The 26,566-nt window shown below is 39.1% G+C and overlaps 1 protein-coding gene across 2 annotated transcripts in view; it reads right to left on the bottom strand.

The window, feature by feature from the left end:
* Positions 1 to 26,566, bottom strand: part of LOC124595492 (sorting nexin-14-like) — a 197,820-nt gene that overhangs the window by 19,704 nt on the left and 151,550 nt on the right. For both annotated transcript variants that reach the window (XM_047134255.1, XM_047134256.1), the window contains 2 exons: positions 7,563 to 7,727; positions 1,153 to 1,337 (listed from right to left, as the gene is read on the bottom strand). In XM_047134255.1, coding sequence (XP_046990211.1) covers positions 1,153 to 1,337; positions 7,563 to 7,727 — 350 coding nt within the window. The remainder of the gene's footprint in view (positions 1 to 1,152; positions 1,338 to 7,562; positions 7,728 to 26,566) is intronic.

Raw genomic sequence — 26,566 nt, 5'->3', positions numbered from 1 at the left:
AGGATTCATTCTGGATACAAAACTTTACTTACTTTAATTACAAAAACCTTTAGAATGAAAAAAAAGTTCAAAATGGTACGCTCCTGCAAAATTAACAGCCCCTAATTAACATTTTAGAGCGTATGTTGCAAGTCTTTGAAACATGCAAAAAATTGTGAACCGTTTAATATTGTGACAGACAGGTGTCACATATAGGCAGTCTTCATTGCATGGAATGTACATGAACCCATGTTGCGTTTCTGGAAAGGTATTGGTGAAAATCTTTCGCTGCTGAATTTCCCTGAATTGTGTTAATAACCATCAGATGTAACACTGCATAGTATACATTAGCAGAACGAATGCTTCTGAAGTGCAGTGGTTTGTTTCTGTTTATACAGATGAATGTCTGCCACTCATGGTCTCGCAGTAGCGTTCTCGCTTCCCGAGCACGGGGTCCCAAATTCGATTCCCGGCGGGGTCAAGGATTTTCACCTGCTCTGAGATGACTGGGTATTGTTGTGTCATCTTCATAATCATCATTCATCTCCATTATGGTCAGAGGAAGGCAACGGCAAAACACCTCCATTAGGAGCTTGCCTAGTATGGTGGTGCGGGTCTCCCACATCGTTCCCCTATGCTCTGTCAAGAAGCATGGGACTTCATCATCATCATACAGATGAATATGAAAAAGAAGTAGACGATGTAGGTGAGACACACTGCTAAGCTTGTCATCTCCCTCTGACACATCATAAGCTTCAAAAATGTTTTGAATGTATCTTAACAGAAAGCACTGATACATAATGCACTACAAGAAACTGAATTATTTTTTGGCCTATCTTCTGATATCTAAAATAGGAAAACAATTTGAAAATTCAATATTTAAGAAATGTAAGTTTTTCAGAAGTAATTTATGTAATTCACTGAGAACTTTATGATTTTTTATCATTTTGAACAATATCTACTTTAATCTCAGATGTAATTATTCTTTAATTTATAATTCAAGAGATCACAGCACATAACATTCTTATTAACAATTACCCTACTGAAAAGTCTGATATGATCATTAAATATTTATGTTTATTATACATAAATATTGGTTGTGTTCGTTATAATCCAGCACTATGACAAGATTATAACTTCAAGTTTTTGATCTTGATGTCTTTTTTACGTTACCTGTTTGTTGAGAAGTGGGCTCTGAAGTGCAGTGAAAATTGTCAAAATCCCATCCTTGTATCTGCTGCCAAGCCATGAGTTGAGAACCCCTGGCAACAATGACTGAAGCTGACTAAGAGTAAAGGTGGCTCGTGCTTTTAATTCCAGTGCTGTCGGTGAGGAACCTTTATGGCCAAAGACAGCTCCTGTAAATGAATATTCTAAATATGAGTGACAAAATGAAATATGGGCTAAAAGGTAATGGACTAAAAGAACAGAACAACACGTCAATATATGCAGATTACATTGGCAACAGCAAAATGTATCTGAACTAAAAATAATAGTACTTTCATGCTTAACAACCACAAGTAATTTTGCGCTTATCTTGCATCTTGTAGTGTTGTATCTTTTGGTGGTCAGTCCATGAAATCTAGAAGATTGTGAGGTGACAAAATTGTTGTAGCACACTACAGGCAAGTGAATTGCCTAAACTTATTACGTATCATCATTTAGATATCAACCTGGACTTTTCGTAGTTTTGTCTGTTAAGATAGGTAATGATGGATAGTACTTTGAATTATTATTGTGTTATTGGTTTTGTGCACGAAAAAATGTTGTTGTAGAAAGACGATGTACATTGGGACTGTAGTCTGAGAATGTACATATGTTCTCCAGCCACGCAGAGTGTTGCAATGCTGCACACCAGGGAGCAAGCAGCGAGAGTGGGCTGGCCACCAGAAACATTAAACAACAGTTGAATAATTGTTAAAAGAAGTAATGATACTGTTCATTTGTACCTTTTAATGGCTCAGGATGATTTTAAAATGGTCTTATTGGACAGAATTAGTTTGACTGAGAAGTGGATTAGAGGTAGCACCAGTCTGGACAAATGGCTGAGAGAGCTGTTTGCTCCATGGATAGCCAGGTGTAAGACTATGAGGTGGTAAGTCAACTATCTGGTTTTACTTTGTGTAGTTTAATGTCGAAGTTCCAGAAAGGTGCAATTTGTTGGATAAAGTTATCCAAGGTTCTAACTCATACTATTTTACTGCCGCCAACTTACATTTTGCGGAAAGACCACAAAGATAAGATAAGAGAGATTAGGGCTCGTACAGAGGCATATAGACAGTAATTTTTCCCTCGTTCTGTTTGGGAGTGGAACAGGGAGAGAAGATGCTAGTTGTGGCACAAGGTACCCTCCGCCATGCACCGTATGGTGGATTGCAGAGTATATATGTAGATGTAGATGCAGATGTATTGAATCGAGGTTCCCTGACAGATGATGTATTGTGGAAAATTTGGTAACTTTGTTAAGAGCTATTACATGCTGGGGCATAAAGAGCTGGTTTGTGGTGTGGTGGAATTCAGCCACAGACTGTTGGTTTGATTAAATGTCTTTGGATGCATTATTGTCTGACCTTGATGACTGTTTTAGAAATCAACTTAGCTTTGACTTGTTTCTGTAGCACGAGAATCATACTACTGCTCAGAGAATACTAAGGTAAGTGAGTGGTTTCTGGTGTTTTTGCAGGATATTAAAATGAGTCTTGAGTACATTATGTCAGATTGAAGGCAGCTTATTGTTTAGCAGTATCCATTTTGTTGCAATTACGGAATATAATAGTGGTGTGAGAGTTTTGGTTTGTCCCAGCAGAGAATGAAATCAAGCTCGAGGTGAGTAGTAAAAGTTGGTTACAGGAGGAACTCTTAATTGAAGCATGAATGTGTCATTCTCTTCAGAAAACCAGGACCTGATTGGCCCCAATCTGCAACAACATCAGTGGGATTTTGTGCAAACAGGTCAATGTCTGAAGCAGCTCAGCTTTGTTTTCCCATGTTAAATACAGGTATAAAGTGACGGTAGCACTAGCTGTTTATTTTTGAATAGGCTACATTAGTTATTGTAGAAAGACGATGTACACTGGGACTGCAGTCTGAGAATGTACATATGTTCTCCAGCCAGACAGAGTGTTGCAATGCTGCACACCAGGGAGCAAGCAGCGAGAGTGGGCTGGCCACCAGAAACATTAAAAAACAGTTGAATAATTGTTAAAAGAAGTAATGATACTGTTCATTTGTACCTTTTAATGGCTCAGGATGTTTTTAAAATGGTCTTATTGGACAGAATTAGTTTGACTGAGAAGTGGATTAGAGGTAGCACCAGTCAGGACAAATGGCTGAGAGAGCTGTTTGCTCCATGGATAGCCAGGTGTAAGACTATGAGGTGGTAAGTCAACTATCTGGTTTTACTTTGTGTAGTTTAACATCGTAGAGGGAGACCAAGAGATGAATACACTAAGCAGATTCAGAAGGATGTAGGTTGCAGTACGTACTGGGAGATGAAGGAGCTTGCACAGGATCGAGTAGCATGGAGAGCTGCATCAAACCAGTCTCAGGACTGAAGACCACAACAACAACAACAACATTAGTTATTGTGTCTTGGGGAACCTGGGCCCTTGAACAAAACATCTTGTATTATAGACAAGCTTTTCTCAACAGAGCATCATATGTGGTTTTTTTTTTTTCCAGGCTTGTGATCTTTCCTTGCCTGATGTTCAGTTTGACTGAAAAAAATCTTAAGATCATAGTAATAGGAAAGAAAATGTAATCTAAGTAGTAAGTAAAGTGTCAAGCAAAAGACTAAGTGATCAAAGATTATAGTCAGCTTCCATAAAAGACTAAATGTGTTTAATATTAATCTCCAAAACAGATAATGAAGCACAGAAGTAATGAATTTGTCCTGTAAACATTATATTAATTTTAGTTATTGTATTGAAGGATGAGAAGAAGTAAGCAATACAAATAAAGCACAAGAAAAGTTCTTGTGTAATATGCTAAGCAATAGGCAATAGGATGGATTATATCTCTCACTCCGTAATAGAAATATCTTTGTCCAGTTTTGCAGTAAATTTAAAACAGAAGGCAGTGAAGCCTATTTAATATTAACACAAACCAGATAAATGCATTAGCTCATAATGGGTAAGTCTCTTCTTTTTTCTTGCTTAGTGAGACAGTAATATGACCGTTATTTAATATTCATGGTAGCTAGCAAAATTTGTCTCTACTTATATTCACAGGCAATTTGCATGAAATCAGAACTCAACATTAATAATTATGTTATTAACATTAATAAACTATGTTATTAATATTAATAAAGTATGTAGATCAGCCATATCTAGTGCTGAGCTTTTGTGAAGTGGCAGTAGTAAATAGCTATTTTAGTGTCATACTGAACTGATCAAAACTAAAAGCAAATACTGTATCTTTAGAAACCTATACTAAGTTATCTTAGACTGAAATATGCAAACAGTTGAATAGAAAATTTGTGGATAGTTGTGGTTCATAAAGCAGGGTGTGATTAACTAAATTCACATAGAATTCAGGTCACCTCAAGGAGATGTGCAGTATGCAGCACACATGCTGTTCCTGTTAGAACAGTGTGGATGTGTTCTTCATGTAATGTGGTGGTGGTGGTGGTGGTGGTGGTGGTGGGAGGATGTATGGGACAGGTCTTGCATCTAGGTCTGTTACAGGGATATGAGCCATGAGGCAAAGGGCAGGGAGCACGAGTTGTGTAGGGATGGACGAGGATATTGTGTAGGCTTGGTGGCCAGTGGAATACCACTGTGGGAGGAGAGGGAAGGATGGTTGGTAGGATATTCCTCATTTCAGGCCACAACGAGAGGTAGTTGAAACCACAGTGGAGAATATGATTCCGTTGCTCCAGCCATGGGTTGTACTAAGTTACTAAGTCCTGAGGGGAATGCTCCTCTGTGGCCTTCTTAGTATAGAACAGGTGGCAGCTGTCGAAGTAGAGGGGATTGATGATGGTTGGTAGGTTTGATTTGGGTGGAGGTACTGATGTAAAATGGAGGTCAACATTGAGGAAGGTGGCTTGATGGGTGGAGGAGGACCAGGTGACGTGAATGGTGGAGAAGGTGTTGAGGTACTGGAGGAATGTGGACAGGGTATCCTCACCCTCGATCCAGATCACAAAGACATCATCAGTGGATATGAGCCAGGTGAGAGGTTTGCGATTCTGGGTGGGTTAGAAATAACTCCTCTACATGATACGTGAATAGGTTGGCACAGGATGGTGCTATGCGGAAGCCCATTGCCATAACCTGTATTTGTTTATGTCTTCAAAGGAAAAGATATTGTGGGTGAGGATATAGTTGGTCATGTTTATTTGGTTTACATACGTAATACATACTAGTGCATACTAACACTATTTTCTATGCATACGAAAACAACAAGATGTGTTTGATCTGACACCATCTTGTGGTAGGAATGTTAATAGTAATGGATAACCCACTTACTATACAGCACATCAAAATATAACATTAAATATTTTGGGAAGGCAGCTAGACAACACACAGAACTATAAAACCAGTACCACATGCTTCTCATTGTCATTTGAAACAATGGGAAGGCACACACCAGCTCTCAGGACAGAAATTAAAACATGCTCATTTCAAATAGGATGTATCAACACTTATGTTTTAGGTGCCCTCCTTCTCTATTTGGAAGACAAGGAGAGCATCAAGGATATTCTACACGATACAGTTTGCTTGATACAACTGTCCAGTGAAAAGATAGGCACTCTGAAAATGAGAGAAAATGAAGAATTTCTTGCCAACATGTCTCATTTGCTCCAGTGCCATATGACAGCAAAATAATTATACACAGCAGATAGGAAACTTCTGAGAGCCCCAGCATGAGAACATATTCGATGAAGCAACAGATTAATTGCCCCAGGTTATGCCCATCCATGCAGACATTAATAAAATCTAAGTGCCAATTTAAAAACTCATAAAATGATTTTTCATGTAATTTGGAGAAAAGAGCTTCTTACACACCATCAGTACTAAAATTAACCTATTCCTCTCTAGCAACCAGGGGGATCCCCTACTCCATTCCTGGCTTAGGCATTAGTCTAAAGGCTGTCCCTCACACAGATCCCAATGGCCCAAACGCCTGTAGGTGGTTGTTGTACAAAGATTCTAGTGGTGTTCAGCATACAAAGATGGACACTGACAATTTGGGAGCAAACTCTGCCCTACACGCAGTGGTATAACTAGGGTAACTGGCACCCAGAGCACTCTTTGAATTTGCAAGCCCCTTCCCCCTGTCAACAACACCCGACTATTTTTTTAGATCTCATTGCCACTTGGCCCATTTATTAAGATCAGCATGACCTTTCTGTTAAGTAAAAGGTGCACATTTTGATAATAATGATAAACTATAGCTGACATATTCATCCCAAGAGAACTAGCAATTGTATTGATATTTAAAACAATTCTCACTTATTCTCCATTCTCAATAGCACGTTTTTAATTACATGATGTGTTTCAGTCTCTCTGGTTCATCTTCAGATCTAAAACAAAGTAAAACTTAATATGTACAATCTAATATTTTACAATGAGTAGCAAAGAACTGTACATAAATGTAGAATTTACCTAAGCTGTTGTGTCAGCAACCCATCTTGCCTGTATCAGAACCTCATGCTAGAGTACTGTTTTAAATAGAAGATGATCCAGAGAGATCAAAATATGGCATAATGAAAAAGTGCAACTGAGAATGAAGAATAAATGAGAATTGTTTTAATAATGAAACAAGTCAAAGCATAAAACAACACAGAGTCAAAAGTAGAACTGCTTGCAACAGTATTGCAGTTCATTGTTGATTGTTTCACTGTTGATAAATGCAAAGCAATAAAAAAGCAAACTTAAAATATAATCTTTACACCTTGTTCCCTTGGCATAATGAAAATGGCTCTATCTAGCACTCAGAAAGAAGAAACAAGCGCCTCTGAACCAGGGAGAGGTATGTACTATGGAACCTTTGCTCAACACAGTCCACTTCAGGTATTCTCTTGATTTCCTTTTACACATCCATTTCCTTTCCAATTTTAGTGGCTTAAACATAAAAACACCATTCCCTTCTCCACCTTCTTCTTCCTCCCTCTTCCAGCTGCAGACCCATGGAAACAGTGCCCAATGTACGTATCCCAGTTGCCATGCCCTAGTTCTACCACTGCTTATATGCTTGGCAAACCATGGAAAGAATCCACCGTGAGAATAGTGATGGCTTCCAAGAGTGCTAGTTCCACAAGGTAAGCAGAATTTCTGTGGAGTCTGGAAAGTAGAAGAGAGGTACCTGCAGAAGTAAAGCTGTAAGTGCAGCTCAGAGCAATGCCTGAAATGAGCAGTTCGTAGAGTACTGCCGATGAAAGGCAAAGTTCCCAGTTCAGTTCCACATTGGTTTAATCTGCCAGGACTGCCAGTTTCAAAACAGTAGACACCCCTTGGCAGAGTGAAAGATTCATTCAGGAAATATCTTATACGATGGAAGGGAGAGAAACTAATTATTAATGTCTAAAGTACTTCACAAATGATTAGTAAAATAAAATATTATCAAGTAATACTTACCCTGAAGAAGTCGTATTAAATGCGCAACACGAGGGGGCACAAGAAGATTCCGAAGCTTGGAATCCAGGTACACACAACATAAAGAATTAATGGTATTGTGGCATAAGGAACGTACGCCTAATGCAAGTCGCAGTACAGACTGCGAGGCTCCAAACACACGTACAACTGAAACATATCATTTAATTTCTGTATTTCTTACTTACTGAGTTTAGAAAGACTACAAAACATATTCTGTGAACAAAACTTCATTAAAATATAACATATTTTCAAGAAATACACATCTAGGATAGTCGCCCATTTCAACCTTCAGATTTGCTCATAAGCTCATTGCGATGACGACACAGTCATAAGGTGCAAAGGGAATGGGCCACCGACTGACATACCGTGCAGCAAGCCTGCGAGTTCCCACTGCTCTTGTAAGACACGTGAGACTCATTGACACACATATGCTGTTTGTCACAATGTTATTACAATGAAGGAGAACGTTCTATAAAAGTTAACAGGCTGGATGTACATTCTACTGGAGAGACCCAGAATACACCGGGATAGTTCCAGATTGGACAATTTCAAGTTAGTAGTTGTTTAACTTTGTCAGAAATTTGTAACATTTAATGTCAGATGAATGAGGTACACAAGCCAATGTTATCAAATTTTTTCTAAAATTTTCCTTGTTCACCCTATCACCCATTTGAAATGAGAGTGCCTAAGTTTGTTTTCACAACTCCTGCAGTTTCTGAACACTGGCTTGTTAAAATTATGAAGACTGATGAATTTCTTTTGACCGTCAACTTTAAGTTATTTCAGTTCCATTTAACACTAAAAAGCTCAATTGCAAAGGTTTGGAGATATTGCCAGATTATCACATTAAAAAATAAGGTAAAACACAAGCTGAAACATAAAGTAAGTTTTGTTACAGGATTTAGGAAAAGTTTTCTTCACTTCACCAGAAAACGTGAATAATTTTCTTATTTACCAAAGCAACTGTTCACCACATTTCAGCATGTAACCATGTCGCCAACAATCAGCACGATATTAACGATATTACCGTCTTTGATTTTTTCTTGCCGTTTAGTTTTGAAAAGTTGCTTTTAATTTTGAAGTGGTAAGAGAATAAGATAGGGAATTGTATTTGACAGAATAAATATGTTACTGTTATTTTTAATTTCAGATCAAGACGAAAGAATATTGTGTTTTATTGGTTAGAACATTAGAAAGGTTTTATGTTAAAGGTATCCCCATAAAACTGTCAAAGTTGATTTTTGGGAGAGAAGAACTTGAGTTTCATGACCACTTGGTAGGCATAAATGGAATAAAAGCTGATCCACACAGGATATGAGCCATAAGAGAATGTCCAGACCCTAAAAGTACAAAACAATTGAAACCATTTCTGGGATCAGCAGGATACTATAGGAAATATATCCAACGTCAACCTAAAAATGTTGTTGTTGTTGTTGTCTTCAGTCCTGAGACTGGTTTGATGCAGCTCTCCATGCTACTCTATCCCGTGCAAGCTGCTTCATCTCCCAGTACCTACTGCAACCTACATCCTTCTGAATCTGTTTAGTGTGTTCATCTCTTGTTCTCCCTCTACGATTTTTACCCTCCACGCTGCTCTCCAATACTAAATTGGTGATCCGTTGATGCCTCAGGACATGTCCTACCAACCAATCCCTTCTTCTAGTCAAGTTGTGCCAGAAACTTCTGTTCTCCCCAATCCTATTCAATACCTCCTCGTTAGTTATATGGTCTACCCATCTAATCTTCAGCATTCTTCTGTAGTACCACATTTCAAAAGCTTCTATTCTCTTTTTGTCCAAACTAGTTATCGTCCATGTTTCACTTCCATACATGGCTACACTCCATACAAATACTTTCAGAAATGACTTCCTGACACTTAAATCTATACTCGATGTCAACAAATTTCTCTTCTTCAGAAACGCTTTCCTTGCCGTTACCAGTCTACATTTTATATCCTCTCTACATCGACCATCATCAGTTATTTTGCTCCCCAAATAGCAAAACTCCTTTACTACTTTAAGTGTCTCATATCCTAATCTAATTCCCTCAGCATCACCCAACTTGATTCGACTACATTCCATTATCCTCATTTTGCTTTTGTTGATGTTCATCTTATATCCTCCTTTCAAGACACTATCCATTCCGTTCAACTGCTCTTCCAGGTCCTTTGCTGTCTCTGACAGAATTACAATGTCATCGGCGAACCTCAAAGTTTTTATTTCTTCTCCTTGAATTTTAATACCTACTCCGAATTTTTCTTTTGTTTCCTTCACTGCTTGCTCAATATACAGATTGAATAACATCGGGGATAGGCTACAACCCTGTCTCACTCCCTTCCCAACCACTGCTTCCCTTTCATGCCGCTTGACTCTTATAACTGCCATCTGGTTTCTGTACAAATTTTAAATAGCTTTTCACTCCCTGTATTTTACCCCTGCCGCCTTCAGAATTTGAAAGAGAGTATTCCAGTCAACATTGTCAAAAGCTTTCTCTAAGTCTACAAATGCTAGAAACGTAGGTTTGCCTTTCCTTAATCTAGCTTCTAAGATAAGTCGTAGGGTCAGTATTGCCTCACATGTTGCAATATTTCTACAGAATCCAAACTGATCTTCCCCGAGGCCAGCTTCTACCAGTTTTTCCATTCGTCTGTAAACATCCGTGACTTATTAAACTGATTGTTCGGTAATTTTCACATCTGTCAGCACCTGCTTTCTTTGGGATTGGAATTATTATATTCTTCTTGAAGTCTGAGGGTATTTCGCCTGTTTCATACATCTTGCTCACCAGATGGTAGAGTTTTGTCAGGACTGGCTCTCCCAAGGCCGTCAGTAGTTCCAATGGAATGTTGTCTACTCCGGGGGCCTTGTTTCGACTCAGGTCTTTCAGTGCTCTGTCAAACTCTTCACGCAGTATCATATCTCCCATTTCATCTTCATCTACGTCCTCTTCCATTTCCATAATATTGTCCTCAAGTACATCGCCCTTGTATAGACCCTCTATATACTCCTTCCACCTTTCTGCTTTCCCTTCTTTGCTTAGAACTGGGTTTCCATCTGAGCTCTTGATATTCATACAAGTGTTTCTCTTTTCTCCAAAGGTCTCTTTAATTTTCCTGTAGGCATTATCTATCTTACCCCTAGTGAGATAAGCCTCTACATCCTTACATTTGTCCTCTAGCCATCCCTGCTTAGCCACTTAGCACTTCCTGTCGATCTCATTGTTGAGAGGTTTGTAATCATTTTTGCCTGCTTCATTTACTGATTTTTTATATTTTCTCCTTTCATCAATTAAATTCAATATTTCTTCTGTTACCCAAGGATTTCTACTAGCCCTTGTCTTTTTACCTACTTGATCCTCTGCTGCCTTCACTACTTCATCCCTCAGAGCTACCCATTCTTCTTCTACTGTATTTCTTTCCCCCATTCCTGTCAATTGTTCCCTTATGCTCTCCCTGAAACTCTGTACAACCTCTGGTTTAGTCAGTTTATCCAGGTCCCATCTCCTTAAATTCCCAACTTTTTGCAGTTTCTCCAGTTTTAATCTACAGTTCATAACCAACAGATTGTGGTCAGAGTCCACATCTGCCCCTGGAAATGTCTTACAATTTAAAACCTGGTTCCTAAATCTTTGTCTTACCATTATATAATCTATCTGAAACCTGTCACTATCTTCAGGCTTCTTCCATGTATACAACCTTCTTTCATGATTCTTGAACCAAGTGTAGCTATGATTAAGTTACGCTCTGTGCTAAATTCTACCAGGCGGCTTCCTCTTTCATTTCTTAGCCACAATCCATATTCACCTACTACGTTTCCTTCTCTTCCTTTTCCTACTACCGAATTCCAGTCACCCATGACTATTAAATTTTCGTCCCCCTTCACTATCTGAATAATTTCTTTTATTTCATCATACATTTCTTGAATTTCTTCATCATCTGCAGAGCTAGTTGCCATATAAATGTGTACTACTGTAGCAGGCATGGGCTTCGTGTCTATCTTGGCCACAGTAATGCGTTCACTATGCTGTTTGTGGTAGCTTACCCGCACGCCTATTTTTTATTCATTATTAAACCTACTCCTGCATTACCCCTATTTGATTTTGTACTTATAACGCTGTATTCGCGTGACCAAAAGTCTTGTTCCTCCTGCCAGCAAATTTTACTAATTCCTACTATATCTAACTTTAACCTATCTATTTCCCTTTTTAAATTTTCTAACCTACCTGCTCGATTAAGGGATCTGACATTCCATGCTCCGATCCGTAGAACACCAGTTTTCTTTCTCCAGATAATGACGTCCTCCTGAGTAGTCCCCGCCCAGAGATCCGAATGGGGGACTATTTTACCTCCGGAATATTTTACCCAAGAGGACGCCATCATCATTTAACCATACAGTAAAGCTGCATGCCCTTGGGAAAAATTATGGCTGTAGTTTCCTCTTGCTTTCAGCCGTTCGCAATACCAGCACAGCAAGGCCGTTTTGGTTAGTGTTACAAGGCAAGATCAGTCAATCATCCACACTGTTGCCCCTGCAACTACTGAAAAGGCTACTGCCCCTCTTCAGGAACCACACGTTTGTCTGGCCTCTCAACAGATACCTCTCCGTTGTGGTTGCACCTATGGTACGGCTATCTGTATCGCTGAGGCACGCAAGCCTCCCCACCAACGGCAAGGTCCATGGTTCTTGGGAGGGGGGGGGGGGGGGGGGTGAGGAACCTAAGAATAATCCAAAGTTATTAAACTTATTGAAGAAAAACACTAAATGGATTTGGGGTGATGAGAAGTCTCAGGCCTTTAATGAGATTAAAGTAGCCCTAGTGGAGGCATCCATTTTAAAATGCCCACAGATGGCTAAACTTTTCAAGTTAAGTACTGACGCCTCAGAGTATGGAATAGCGTGTGCATTGTTCCAGGGAGAGTGGGATATTAGCACGTGAGTGAGAAAATATTACGCTACCTTTTGCGAGTCAAGCTCTAACCAAACATGAGTTGAACTACAAAGCAACAGACAAATAAATTACTTGCTGTAGTGTAGAGTATTAAGAAAATGGTGCGTGAATGATTAGGTACAAACAGAAGGATGTGGAGTTCCCTTCAACATTAATTTTTTACCAATAAGTAATACTAATAATGAAGTACGAAACCTAGCCTTAAGAATAAAGAAAGATATGACTGACAATCCATATTTTGGAGATTAGAGAAAAACCTTAGGCCAAGGAGGAACAACAGATAATGGTATTGTAGAAATGGCTACGGTAAATCATGTTTTGTTTTGGAGAGTCCAGAAAATTAGACTCAAATGGAGACTGTGTGTACCGAAACCCATAGGACTTCATTTAGTTACGTTTGTTCATCATGGTTATGGATGCTTAGGGGTAGAAAAATGTGTTCAGCGTATGGTAAAATTTTACTGCTTTAAGAATTGAAGTAAAAATCTACTGTCTGTACTACATACGTGAGAAACTTGCTAAAGGCTGAAAGACAACAATCAAGCAATAATATGTAAGTTATATCCGCTAATACCTAAATGTTTGCATGGCTTCATTGCTGCTGATTTCTTTGGCCAATTATCAACAAGAAGAGAAGGGGTAACTTTTGTATTTGTACGAGTTGAGTGTTTGTCTAAATATATTAAACTCTACCCTATTAAGTACACCAACACAGAGGAGGTGATTAGAACAGGAATATTCCTCAGAGATAGGAAAGCCATATAGATTGTTGACCATCAATGGCCCACAGTTTGTGAGTAAAGTGATTAGAACAGGAATATTCCTCAGAGATAGGAAAGCCATATAGATTGTTGACCATCAATGGCCCACAGTTTGTGAGTAAAGTCTTTAAAGAGTTTCTAACATGGGAAAATGTTAGACACACTGTATCTTGAAATACCATACAAAGTAACCCTTGTGAACTTATCATGAAAGAAATTGATAGTTTATGTAGGAAGTACTGTTCAGACAGACATACACCATGGGCACAGAAAATACCACAGTTATGAATAATACTTAATGAACAATATCTATGGTTTATTTCTCCTAAAAAAAATGCCAGATAAATTCATAGGCGAGCCACTGTTGAAACTGGTTAAATGGCCATACAATGATGATAATGTACATGGAGACAACTTAAATGATGTTATAAAAGAAAATTTACAATGAACAGTAGATAAAGGCTGCATGAATATTATTAAAAAGCTATGACACCTACTTTTGATGTGGATGACTTGGTACTAATCAAGGAAGTACACCACAGCTCAAATTTGAAAAAGGAAACACAAGTTTTTCCCTCAGAATATTGGTCCTTAACAGTTTTAAATGTACCACATCCCAAAGCAGTTTTCTTGGCCAATCCAGAAACCGGTCAAGGAGAGGGATTATATAATATTGATATGTTACAGCAGTATACAACACCATTAAATTAAACTTGGGAAAGAAAGACAGTAGCAAAAAGTGTGTAAACAAATACTGTCAACTGTTATTTAATCAGCTGTTAAGTATTTCTTTCATGTAAGATTGCTGACCAAAGAGGCAACTTGCTGGGGCCACTCCTGTTCCTTATTTATATAAACGATATGCCCTCTAGCATTATTTGTTTGCTTATGACACTAGCTTAGTAGCAAGGCGTGTTGTGTGCAACATTGATTCAGTTTCAAATAGTGCAGTTCATGACCTAAGTTCATGGCTTGTACAAAATAAACTAAAGCTAAATCAAAGTAAGACTCAGCTTTTACAGTTTATAATGTACAATTCAACAAAACCTGACGTTTTAAGTTCACAGAATGGGCATATGATTAGTGAAACTGAACAGTTCAAACTTCTAGGTGTTCGGATAGATAGAAAACTGTTGTGGAAAATCCACATTCAGGATCTTGTTCAAAGACATAATGCTGCCATTTTTACTATTCGAACGGTATCTGAAGTCAGTGATCGTTCGACATGAAAATTAGTCTACTTTGCTTATTTTCATTTGCTTATGTCATATGGTATTATATTTTTGAGTAACTCTTCCCATTCTAAAAGGATATTTTTGGCTCAGAAATGAGCAGTTCGGGCAATAAATAGTGTGAGTCGACAAAAGTTTACAAACCTTTTGTCGACCCCTGTTCACGAGTCTGGGTATTTTGGCATTGGCCTCTCAATATATATATATACCCCTTACTGTTGTTTCTTGTTAACAATATTAGCTTATTCCCAAGAATAAGCAGCTTTCACTCAGTTAATACTTGACAGAAATCAAACCTGCATTTGGATCGGACTTCCTTAACTCTTGCGTAGAAAGGTGTACAGTATACTGCTGCATCCATTTTCAATAAGCTACCATTTGAATTCAAAAATCTTAGCAGTAATCCACGAGCTCTGAAATTGAAACTAAAGAGTTTCCTCATGGGTCACTCCTCTTCTGTCAAGGAGTTCCTTGAAAAATTAAGCTGATTCTTGTTGTATTGTTGACTGTGTTTACTTAAATTTATTAGTTGATTTTTTGGGTTCATAAACATTTTATTTTTATCTGTAATTCCTTTTATGTTGTAGTTTTATGTACTGACACGTTCCATGACCTTGGAGCTTTGCTCCTCAATTTGGTCCCACGGAATTTGATGTGTAAATAAAATAAAAATTAAACAGGATTGCATGGTAGGGGCGATTTGATATATAATGACTACAATGGACTACTCTCATGACACAATGTCATGATTATCAAGGACATCATAATGATTTTCTTTTAACCGTGTAGTAATTTGATGCGTTGGGGGAGGGTTTATAGGGGAGGTGTGGGATTTGTGCATACTACATGTCACACAAGTGTGTGACCCTGGTTTAAGGAGCATCTCCTCCAAACTGGATAATAAATTGAGAAAGTAAAAATTAGCTAACTCTGTAGTTTACCACGAGTATTTAAGTCTCTGCATAATCTGATGTTTGATTCTAAAATTATGTACAACAAGTGCTTCATCCAAAGACAAGAATACAAATTAATGGTTAAAGAGGTGAAAGTACTCTAAAAGAAAGCAATGTAATTATGGTTCGCTCTATGTCAATATGCGACAAGAAAGAGGAGCTTGTGGCGAAACAGGCGCTGTATCATTGGAGAAATACAGAGGCGAACGAGTATGCCGGGATTTGCCCCAGTGCACTGCTACTAGTGCCAAGTCACCACAACACATCTGTGCATAGCACACAAGCATTGCGCCATAATTTAAGAATGGAATTAAATGTTAAAGTCGCTTTTACAAACTTTATTAGCATGTGCTTTAGTATATTAATGTGTAAACTGTCAAATCTGAGAATGATCAGATCAATAGGTTTCCCAAAATACGTCATTTTAAGAAAAAAATAAGTGGTGCTAAATAATAAAGCTAGAAACCCAAAAATTGGTCAAAATGTGCAGATGTATGTCAAAATTAACTGATACAAGACTCAACGCGATAAAAGAAACATTTTGCCCAGAATCCGCATTTTTAAGAAAAATTGAAGGTGCTAAATATTTGACTTAGAAATATGAAAATTTGTATAAAGCTTCAGTTAAACATAGAAACATTAATTATGTAACCCCATTGAGCTACCTCTAACAGTTTTCGTGTAATTTGCAGAAAACAAAATTTGGAACTAAAATGTCCTTATTTGTAGTAGGTTAAGTATCTGTTATATTAATGCTAGAATGTTTTGGTTACAGCATGTGATGAAACCTAGTAAATAACAGAGCTATAACAAGTTTCAAGACCTGGATGTAAATCATAACAATACAAGATCTCTTCAATTTGTGGTTCAGAGGTGAGGTTCTACTGTCAGTTCCGTTCTGAAAATGCTAGACGGTACAGTCTAAATGCAGGTGAGCTAAAACATTTTCTGTGATTTTAACCAACTTAACTACATGTATACAAACAATATGAAGATTCTAAATTAATAAACAACAGTGTTATGAAATATTATGTGTCCGAGAAAGCGGCTGTTTAGAGGCTGTTACCGTGGGCATAGGGCAGATGACAGCAGGTGTTCCCTTGGCCATCTGCTGCGCTACATATATAAATACAGTCCAAGATGCAAGACTAGGCTTCACTGGATCACTTGGATTTCACAGAAGTAACTGTTAGTGTGCTACCCGCAAGGCGTGGCAAATGGCGATACTTATTTTCCAGTTTTGTGGTGAGCAATTAATTTGAGTATCAAAAGCCCCCTAGGGTGAAAGACAACCTAATAGGAACTTACTGTAGACGTCGCCTCTGAACTGCTCATAGAGCTTTTTAGGATAGAGAGATTTATTGTCGATATTAACATTATGAATATTAGAATGTTGAGCGTGTGAAACTTTACCAAATACAGCTATCAATTAGAACTCAAAATCTTCATTTACCATCATAGTCCTGATCACACTGAGCAAACAGAGAATAGAAACATCTCTTTCAGTGGACTGGACAAGAATGTGGACTTGCAGACTGGGAACTATGGTCGGTATGTTCTCCATCGCTTTCTGGTTGACCACAGAAATAGTTTCCAGGCTCTCGTAAAAGATGGCGAACAATAATCTAATATTTTGAATATTATTTCCTATCACTTGTGAATTATTATTACTAGAAACCTATCGCCCCGCAAGCTATTAAATACAAAACAAAGTTACTGAAAATTCTAATTAGAGAATATGTATGTTTGAAGTGATTGCTTGTTAAGTGTATGATCACATCTTTTATCTTGGTAGAGGAATATGTAGTGGTCCATACCATTCATGGAAGGGCATATATCATGTATGTCAAATATAGAGCTCAGAGTAGTTTGTAAACATCAGGCCCATACTGTGGAAAAGTGTTACTCAACAGGTGCAGAGTCTATTTGTTGGGGAACATTTGTAATCTCCATGGAGCAACGAGGAACAAATATGCTCTGGTACCATGGAAGATCCCCAGCACCAAGGAAGATGAATATGATGTATATAAGTGATTGTCATTGTACACTATTCACAGAATGTTAAAGAGAGGTCCTTGAGACAATAATGTTAGTTGGTTCCCATGTAACGAATAACCTTTTTGTGAAAGTTTGTGACAATATACAGAGGTAAATTGGAACCAATCAACAATTTATTTAAATCGGAATGCAGTGTTTCATTTTATAACCACTTCACTTATAGAAATCTGTGCAGAAGAAAGAAGATTGCTGCTGAGGAAGAACAAGGCACAGCATAGCAGGGCCTTTAGGTAAATCACAAGAGTTGCAAGGCTGAATATCTACACCAATCTAATAAGGGACTGGTAAGGCAGCAGTGATAGGTGTAGCTGAATGGAGTAATAGGTCTAGAGCAGATGTTGCTCCAGCAGTCAAAACATCACCACAATAGCTAAATGCAGCAGTCATCATCCACTAATAAACACTCTTTATCAAAGTGCACTCTTCCATACACTGCTAATTGCAGATCCAATGGCTCTATTTAAGTTTTTATCACACAGTCTAATTTCCACTGCTTGTCTAACTATAGAGCTCCAACAGTTCAATCCACAGGCCAGAATTCTCATACGTTTTAATATAATCTTGTGTTTATTTAACAAGCTGCTCTCACCCACAGCTGATTTTTCAAAATTCCTGTACTTACAATTATATTGATGTTCAACATAGTGACTGGCAATAGTTTGTAGACTGCTCCACGTAACCGCTGCCACACTCATCAGGAGTATTATAAATCCATGGTACTCTCAGGCTGAGATTATCTTTAACAGGTTGCAACATATCCTTAACTTCACTGGGAGGGTGAAAGACTGGTCTGAATAATTGCCTGTTTAGATCTCCAGCTATCTTACTATTGTTACATTGCACAATGACAGTTGCATTGTGTGTTGGTTCTCTTGACTTTGTTGAACAGCGTTGCATCTTGGGCTTCCTCAACAGAGTCGACATAATACCACGAACTGAATACCTGATCCTTCTGAACACCAATATCACCTAAATAATCACAGAATTAGGTGCTACTTGTCCAAAATATTCCTGGCTCTGTGTATTACGGTGTTCGGCTTAGCTCTCTTTAAGTTAGATGGTGAAAGCAATGCTCATTTTGATGCAAATCTATATGCATTGGTTTTTGCACAAAGAATGCCTTAGCCATCTATCTGCTTCGCATTCGACCAACACATCTAAGAAAGGCAGCTTTCTGTCTGTCTCCATCTCTGTCATAAATCTTATGTTTGGATGCATATTGTTCATATGGTCAATGAAATGTTGCGGCTACTCACTGCCATGCAACCAGATGAAAAATTTATATGGTAGAAGCAAGATGGATGGAGGAGGCATTATTCAACACTTGTTCCTTAAAATGATCCATGAAAAAAATTAGCTGTGATTGGTGTCGACAGCAGAGCACAGCCTGTTAAATTAACATATGATTATGTTTTAGAATATGAGAATTCTGGCCCATGCATCATACTACTGGAGCTCCGTACATAGAAAAGCAGTGGAAATTAGGCTATTTGATAAAAACTTCAATAGACACACCAGTTACGCACTTAATAATGCATGACAGATGCATGCACTTTATGAAGAAAGAGCACAGAGGGAGAATTCTCATAGTTTACCACCTGACACTAGAGGTGGTGCTGCAAGTTATGCAGAGCACAGGTGAATGTACACAGAGTCACCTACCCCAGTACATGCCATTTCCATGATATTTACATTTACATACATACTCTGCAAGTTACTATACAGTGCATGACAGTGTGTACCCTGTACCACTACTAGACATTCCCTTGACCATTCACTCACGACTGTAGCAAACAAAAAACAACTATCTACATGTCTCCATATGTGCCCTTCTTTTCATCTTCATGGTCCTTAATTGAAATATACATTGGTGGCAATAGAATCATATTACAGTCTGTGGTATTTGTTGGTTCTCTAAACTTTCTCTATAGTGTTTTGTAAAAATAACATCCTCTTCCCTCCAGGTATTCCCATTTGAGTTCACAAAGCATCTCCATAACATCTGTATTCCTGTCGAACGTATGGGTAATAAATCTAGCAGTACACATTTGAATTGCTTAGATGTCTTCCAATAATCTGACCTGGCAGGGATCCTAAATGCTTGTGCAGTAATCAAGAATGAGTTGTGCCAGTGTTCTATAGTGACATCCTTTATAGATAAGCTACATTATCCTTGTATCTCCCAGTAAACTGAAGTAGACCATTCGCCTTTCCTACTGCTTATCTTACAATCTTATTCCAATTCATGTCACTTTGCAATGGTATGGCCAGATATTTAATCAACATGACTGTGTCAAGCAGTAAACCACTAATTCTGCATTTGACACAACAGAATTGTTTTTCCTACTCATTAATTTCAACTTACATTTTCCTACATTTTGAGCAAGCCGCCACTCATCACACTAAAAATAAATTCTTTCAAAGTCAATCTATATCCTCCTACAACCATTATATGACAACACACCCCCACACACTAAAACTTCATCAGCAAACAGTCACAGATTGCTGCTCACCCTACCTGTTAGATTGTTTATGTATATAGAGAACAACAGTGATTCTATCACACTTCCCTAGAACAATCCTGATAATACCCTTGTCTCTGATGAACACTCACTGTCAAGGACAACACACTAGATTCTATAACTTATGAGGTCTATGAGCCACTCACATACCTGGGAACCTATTATGTATGCTCGGACCTTCATTAACAGCCTGCATTGGTGCACTGTGTCAAATGCTTCCCTCAAATCTAGGAACATTGAATCTGCCTGCTGCCCTTCATCCATGGTTTGCAGGATACTGTTGCAAGAAAAGGGAAATTACACAAGAGATGCTTTCAAAATCCACTCCGATTTGCGGCCAGAAGTTTTTCCATCTGAAGCTCATTTATTATATTCAAACTTAAAATATGCTCAAGAATTCTATAATAAACTGATGTTAAGAATATTAGTCTGTAATTATGCGGGTTCATTCTTTTACACTTCTAATATCCAGGCACTTTTTTCCAGTTGCTTGGGACCTAGTGCTGGGTGAGAGATATGCAATTAATGCAAGCTAAGTAAGGCACCAATGCCAAAGAATACTGTCTGTAAAAGTGAACTGGGATTCCACTTTTACCTGGTAACTAGTTTTCAACTCTTTCAGTCGCTTCTCAATGTCAGGAATGCCTATTTCTATGTTCTCCATAAGGCAGCCTATGCAATGATTATGACTGTGGAATTTGTACGATTTGCACATTGATTTATAGACACACGATCTATATTAGCTTTTGTCTGTTAACATTTCCGCATTCTATTTTGAATCAAGAGTGTAACACTAGCTGCTTCCTTAGCATTTTCTGAATTTTGTTATTGAACAGCAGTGGGCCTTTTTCATCCTTAATCCATTTACTTGACACAAACTCCACCAGAGAGCAATTTAAAATCAGTTTAACTTCGCCCACATTTCCGCTATATCTGTTATCCGAATTAATTGATCTCCATTCAGTGTTTAAGTGGGAGGCTAACTACTGCTTCTCTGCTCTTCTGAACATAAAATCTCTTCTAACATTCTTGATGGACTGATTAATTTTGCTAACCACCGTGGATACAATGACATCATGATCACTAATTCCTGTCTCCATACTGACACTGTCAATAAGTCCTGCACTTTTGTAACCACAAGATCTAAAATTCTTCCACTGCATGTGTGTTGTCAAACTAGCTGCTCAAGATAGTTTTCAAAAAATGTCTTCATTACTACTTCACAAAACTGTCTACCCACACCACATGCTATGAATCCATAGGTGTCCCTGGTCTATACTCTGTAGACTGAAGTCACCTGCAACTAATGTTGCATGATCATTGTACTTCCATGTTACTGAGTGTAAACTTTGTTTGGATGATTCTACAACTATTATGGCACAACTGGGTGACCAGCATAAACGTTTCATTACTAACTTGAGTTCACACAGGCTGGTTACTACAGTCAAACTTAATTTCAACTTCTACACACAAATTATTTTTGTTGGCTGCAATGAACACTTCTCCTCCTATGGCATTTAACCTACCTTTTCGAAATATGTTGCAGGCATGCCTTGTTAAATATTTTGAAGCTTTCTACTTCAAATTTCATGGAGAGCAATAAATTCAGGAACTTTGTTATAAATGATTTGGCAATTTATTGCTAAGATTTTGACATTCAAAGTGTCTTTATTTTGCACATAGTCTGATTTTGCTCTCCACATATCTATTAGCAAATGTTGATCAGACAACCTCAAGCAATCGCATAGCCTAAAAAGCCGCTATGTGCTCTCTGCAAGTACTTTTCTACCCCAATATTTGTTTCCTTTGTGTAGTACACTGCTGACCTATTGAAGGGAGTCTTACAATTCTCCAGCTCATACAGAAAAAATCTGCAGGCACAACCATCCCAGAATCGATGGAGCTTCTGGTTGAGACCCTCCACTTGGCTCCAAACCAAAATACTCCAATCACTTCAGGGTACAATACTGAAAATAGTGAGCTCTGCTTGCATCCCGCACATGAGGCCAGCTGTCTTTCCCACTTCCATCAGCACCCCATATGAACTGAGGATGGCCTCAGAACCCAAGCAACAGGCTTCATTGGTGCCAACATGAGCCACAGTAAGACGATGACTACCACCTGCAACCTCAATAGCCACAGGCAGGACCACCTCTAAACCTTGGATGAGGTTCCCTGACAGACATTAGCATATACCGGACTTCTTTCCACCCTTGGACATTATTTCCCTCAAGTGCTCCTTAATACACCCAACATTGGAGCTCCCAATAACTAGTAAACGCCCTCCCTCCATGTGCCTACTCAAACTCTGCTGAAGGAGCGGCCATTTGTCCACACACGGGGTGAATGGCTGGGGCATTGAAATCAGCTGTAAATCTCAGATACCAGGCTGTGTAGTCGGTTTAGTGTCCCCAGTCTTGCTGAAGTTTACGAATGGTGCAAACTGACATTGACAGTGGTGATGACTCACTGACTATCTACTGGCAATATGTGATCTACATTAATGGTGGCAATCTATAGTGTAATGGGCTAAGTGACTATAATGTCTAAGTGTCACTGGCAGGTGACAAATCAACAACTGAGCTAACTGCTAACAGAAAGACTGTGAGATATAAAAGGAGTGTTCAAAAAGAAATGAGCCGGAGGCATAATTACAGACACCAGTACCTGTATGTTAGAAGTATTGACCCTGGCTGTTGAGACACTTGTCCCACTGTGACACAAGGCGGTGAATGGCTGTCTCATAAAATTCCCGGGACTGCGATGTTAACCAGTTCCGCACGTACTGCTGTACATCGTCGTCTGAGGCGAGTTTGCCCCTCAGAGCCTTTTTAAGGGGGCAAATAATGGCATAATCACAAGAAGAGAGGTCCAGATTGCCTGGAGGGTGGCCGAGAACCTCCCATTTGAACGTCTGCAGGATTGCCGCGACTGTGTTGGCAATATGAGGCTTTGCTTTGTCGTGGAGCTGAATGACCCTACAGGTGAGATTGCCTGGTTGTTTTGACTTGAGTGCTTGACGAAGGGTGATCAAGGTTTGTGGGTAACACTGGGTATTCACTGTTGTCCTGTGCTGAAGGAAGTGAATCAGAAGGGGGCCATCTTGGTTCAAAAAAGAACGTTAGCAAAATCTTTCCTGCACTCATTTGGATGGTCTTGGCTTTTTATTTTTTGTTGGTGGTGGTCCTGGATGCTTCTACTGGAGACTTTGTCGTTTTGATTCTGGTTCGAAATGATGACACCATGACTCATCTCCAGCCACCACTCGTACCAGGCACGCATTCCCTTCCCGAGCATAGCGCTGCAGGTGAGCAAGACAGTGGGCCGCGACATGCTTCCTGGTGTGGTTGAAGACTGTGGGGCACCCATTGGGCACACACTCTGTGCATGTGCAGTCGTTCCTTCATGATGGCGTGAACACTTCCAACGCCTATGGCTTTCACTGTCACTCGGCAGTCCTGGGTAATGATTGCATCCGCCAGCTGGACGATTCCATTGGTAAGTAGTGTGGTGCTCCAGACTGTGCATCATTAGCTAACGACACCTGTCATTCCCTGAAGCGCTTGTGCCGCACCTTGACCCTTGAAAGGGACATGCAGTGTTCACCGTACACTTGCGACATTTGCCGATGAATGTTCGTTCCTCCCACTCCTTCCGCTGTCAGAAAACGAACAAAACCTCTTTGCTCTTCTGCTGATGCCTCCATGTCACTGTTTACAATGCGACTGGCAGCATTGGACAATTTATGCATGCTGCTGCTGGCTCTGTATAGTTACGTGATGTGCACACGTGCCCTCTAGTGATGGGCTGTGAACTTCCATGCTCTGGTTGGAACCACACCTCATTACTCACACCACGATATTAGCTTCCCATCACTGGTTTGCGCATTCCCGGCACTGGCACATTTCTTTTTGAACGTCCGTTATACTTTGGTGCCAGGATGAAGCAGTATACAGAACTGTGTCTGTATAAAAAGCTCAAGTTCAGAGGCAGGTACTAGTTAGATTGTTGTTTACTTTTATGCATCGTAAATTATGGTCATTAATTTGTGATACCATGTGAAATGTATCATTGGAATTTAAAGAAATATTAGCTCATGTTTGATCAATTGTCTCTCTCTCTCTCTCTCTCTCTCTCTCTCTCTCTCACACACACACACACACACACACACACACACACACACGATATTTATGAGGTGGGAAGCAAATGTGATTTCAGTTTGGATGAAAAGTTCTCAATGAACTTGCCGCGTCTCATTCAGATAAAATCCCAAGCTTTCTATGACTGCCTCCATCATCATCACTGTCATCGTCAGGGGTCAAATCTGACTCAAGAGTCATGAAACTGAGGCTCCTACTTTTATGCCAGAGGATGGCATCAGATTGGCTACATTAAGTACGAAGCTCAGTCGGATGCCACATGCAGTTCTAGAATCAGCAGAGAGCATATTATATCACTCGCTCCTTGGTAGAAGAGAGTTTACTTATTTAGCTTTTTCTATGCCATCCTGTAGCTGAATTCTCAAATTCCTTGCATGCTTCTGTGTTTCAGAGGTGTAGTCTTGTGTTTTAGTAATAGTGTGGTACACATTTTCACTGTCCACATTGCCACTGTCGTGTTTTGTTTGAACAGCCAGTGACTATTGTAGAAATCTCAGTGAGGTGCCAGCCTCCATTCACAAACCAGCAAGAGAATAGACTGTTTGTGTCTGTCATTGTGGAGTGAACTAGCATTAGCTGACAGGCTCACTGTTTTTCTAGTAGCTTGTATTTGTGTTCTTGTCAAGTGTGGCAGTGCAAATCTTTGCCTAAAAGCCAACAAGGCTCATTTTAATCTTTTTTTACTTGCCTATTGTTTCCAATATAATTTTAGTAATAGGATGGATAGGGAGGGTGCAAGCAGTTGTGGATGCAGGAGGAGCTGTCCACATTTTACGAGCAGCTGAAAATGCTGTTGGTTGTGGTCAGCCTTCCACAGGCCACTGCCTTGGGGTGTAGCAGTGGCAGAGAAACTGCTGTGTTGCATGGAGCAACTCAGGTTGCACTTGTTTTTCTTACAGGCTCTGTTACTGAGACATGTACCAGCATAACAGACAGAGGGCAACCACTCTCACAGCAGAGTGTGTGGCATGTTGTAATGTGCTCGCATTGCTTGAGGCAGAGATTCAACTTGCACTTAGAATCGTTGCAAATACCGTATTTACTCGAATCTAAGCCGCACTCGAATCTAAGCCGCACCTGAAAAATTTGACTCAAAATCAAGGGGAAAAAATTTTCCCGAATCTAAGCCGCACCTGAAATCTGAGACTCGAAATTCAAGGGGAGAGAAAAGTTTTAGGCCACACTTCCAAATCGAAACAAAGTTAGTCCATTGTAATATGAGACACAATTTAGGTCGAATGAATGACGATACAGCTACAGTAGTTTGGTTTGAGTCGTAAGCTTAGCAGTTAAGCTTTACCAAGTAGCCATTGCTATGTGTCAGACGCTTCGTCCGTATTTATACGGGTACCATTCCTTTTTCGCGTGCTTTGTCTGGTTTGAATTGACTGATTATTTTTCTTTGAACCGATAGGTGCCGTTCTCTTTGTTATAGGTGTTTACGTCACTCTAATCTGAAAATGCATTACTGTACTGTGTCATGCATTGTCGCATTCTGATAATGAGTGTTTACGGCCTGTCGCCCCTTGCGGCATGGCTTGCTTTTGTGCACGCTACCGCCGCTTACAATAAAAAAAGAGAGGAACTGTCTCATAAGCGAAACAATGGCAAGAGACTGCTATTTGTTGTTACTTACACTGCTGCTTTCTTTGATAATGGTCAACAAGAACCAAATAATAGAGTGCGTATGATAGAAGATGTTCTGAACGAGAGTTTAGCGAAAATATTTCTCCGTTTGAAAATCTTTGCAGACGCCTCTTTAGTACATTACATTCTGCACAGAAATTACGGTCATCTTAGATTTAAAAATCTAGTCAATTGCCGTGCTTAATTTCTGACAGTATCACTATTAGGCATAAGAATAATACGAATATAAACATGACATGATATGTATATTCTTCCGCATTTGCTGTTGTCTCACTCTAGTTTCGTAGTTTATTAGGCAGACAGGATTTAAATGAGATAGCGGCAAACACAAAAGAATACATGGCAAAACGTTTATATTCGTATTATACTTACTGAGAAGAGAATACTGCATGTGATTCACAATTCATAAAAGTTCTTATTAGCAACCATCTCTTCTCACAGGTAGGAAAAAATTCAGAACGTAGAGTTGGCCGTATTGACAAACATCCCAAACAGTCCTGCCAGTCAGATTTTCGTAATACACTGAAATGCTGCGACATTAGAAGATGAACAGTACGGAATTTGTATTTACTTCGTAGGATAATGTATGAAAATGCAGTGGTCGAAACTCGAGGCGGAGAAAAAAGCTCGTCTTCCATCTTTTTCTTTTATTTATTTTTTAATTTATTTACATACGCAGAGGTTTTGGCACCAGTATTTATCTTTG

The sequence above is a fragment of the Schistocerca americana genome, chromosome 2 (genome assembly GCF_021461395.2).
Source record: "Schistocerca americana isolate TAMUIC-IGC-003095 chromosome 2, iqSchAmer2.1, whole genome shotgun sequence".
Taxonomy (NCBI): Eukaryota; Metazoa; Arthropoda; class Insecta; order Orthoptera; family Acrididae; genus Schistocerca; species Schistocerca americana.
This window is presented reverse-complemented; position numbering and strand designations above follow the sequence as displayed.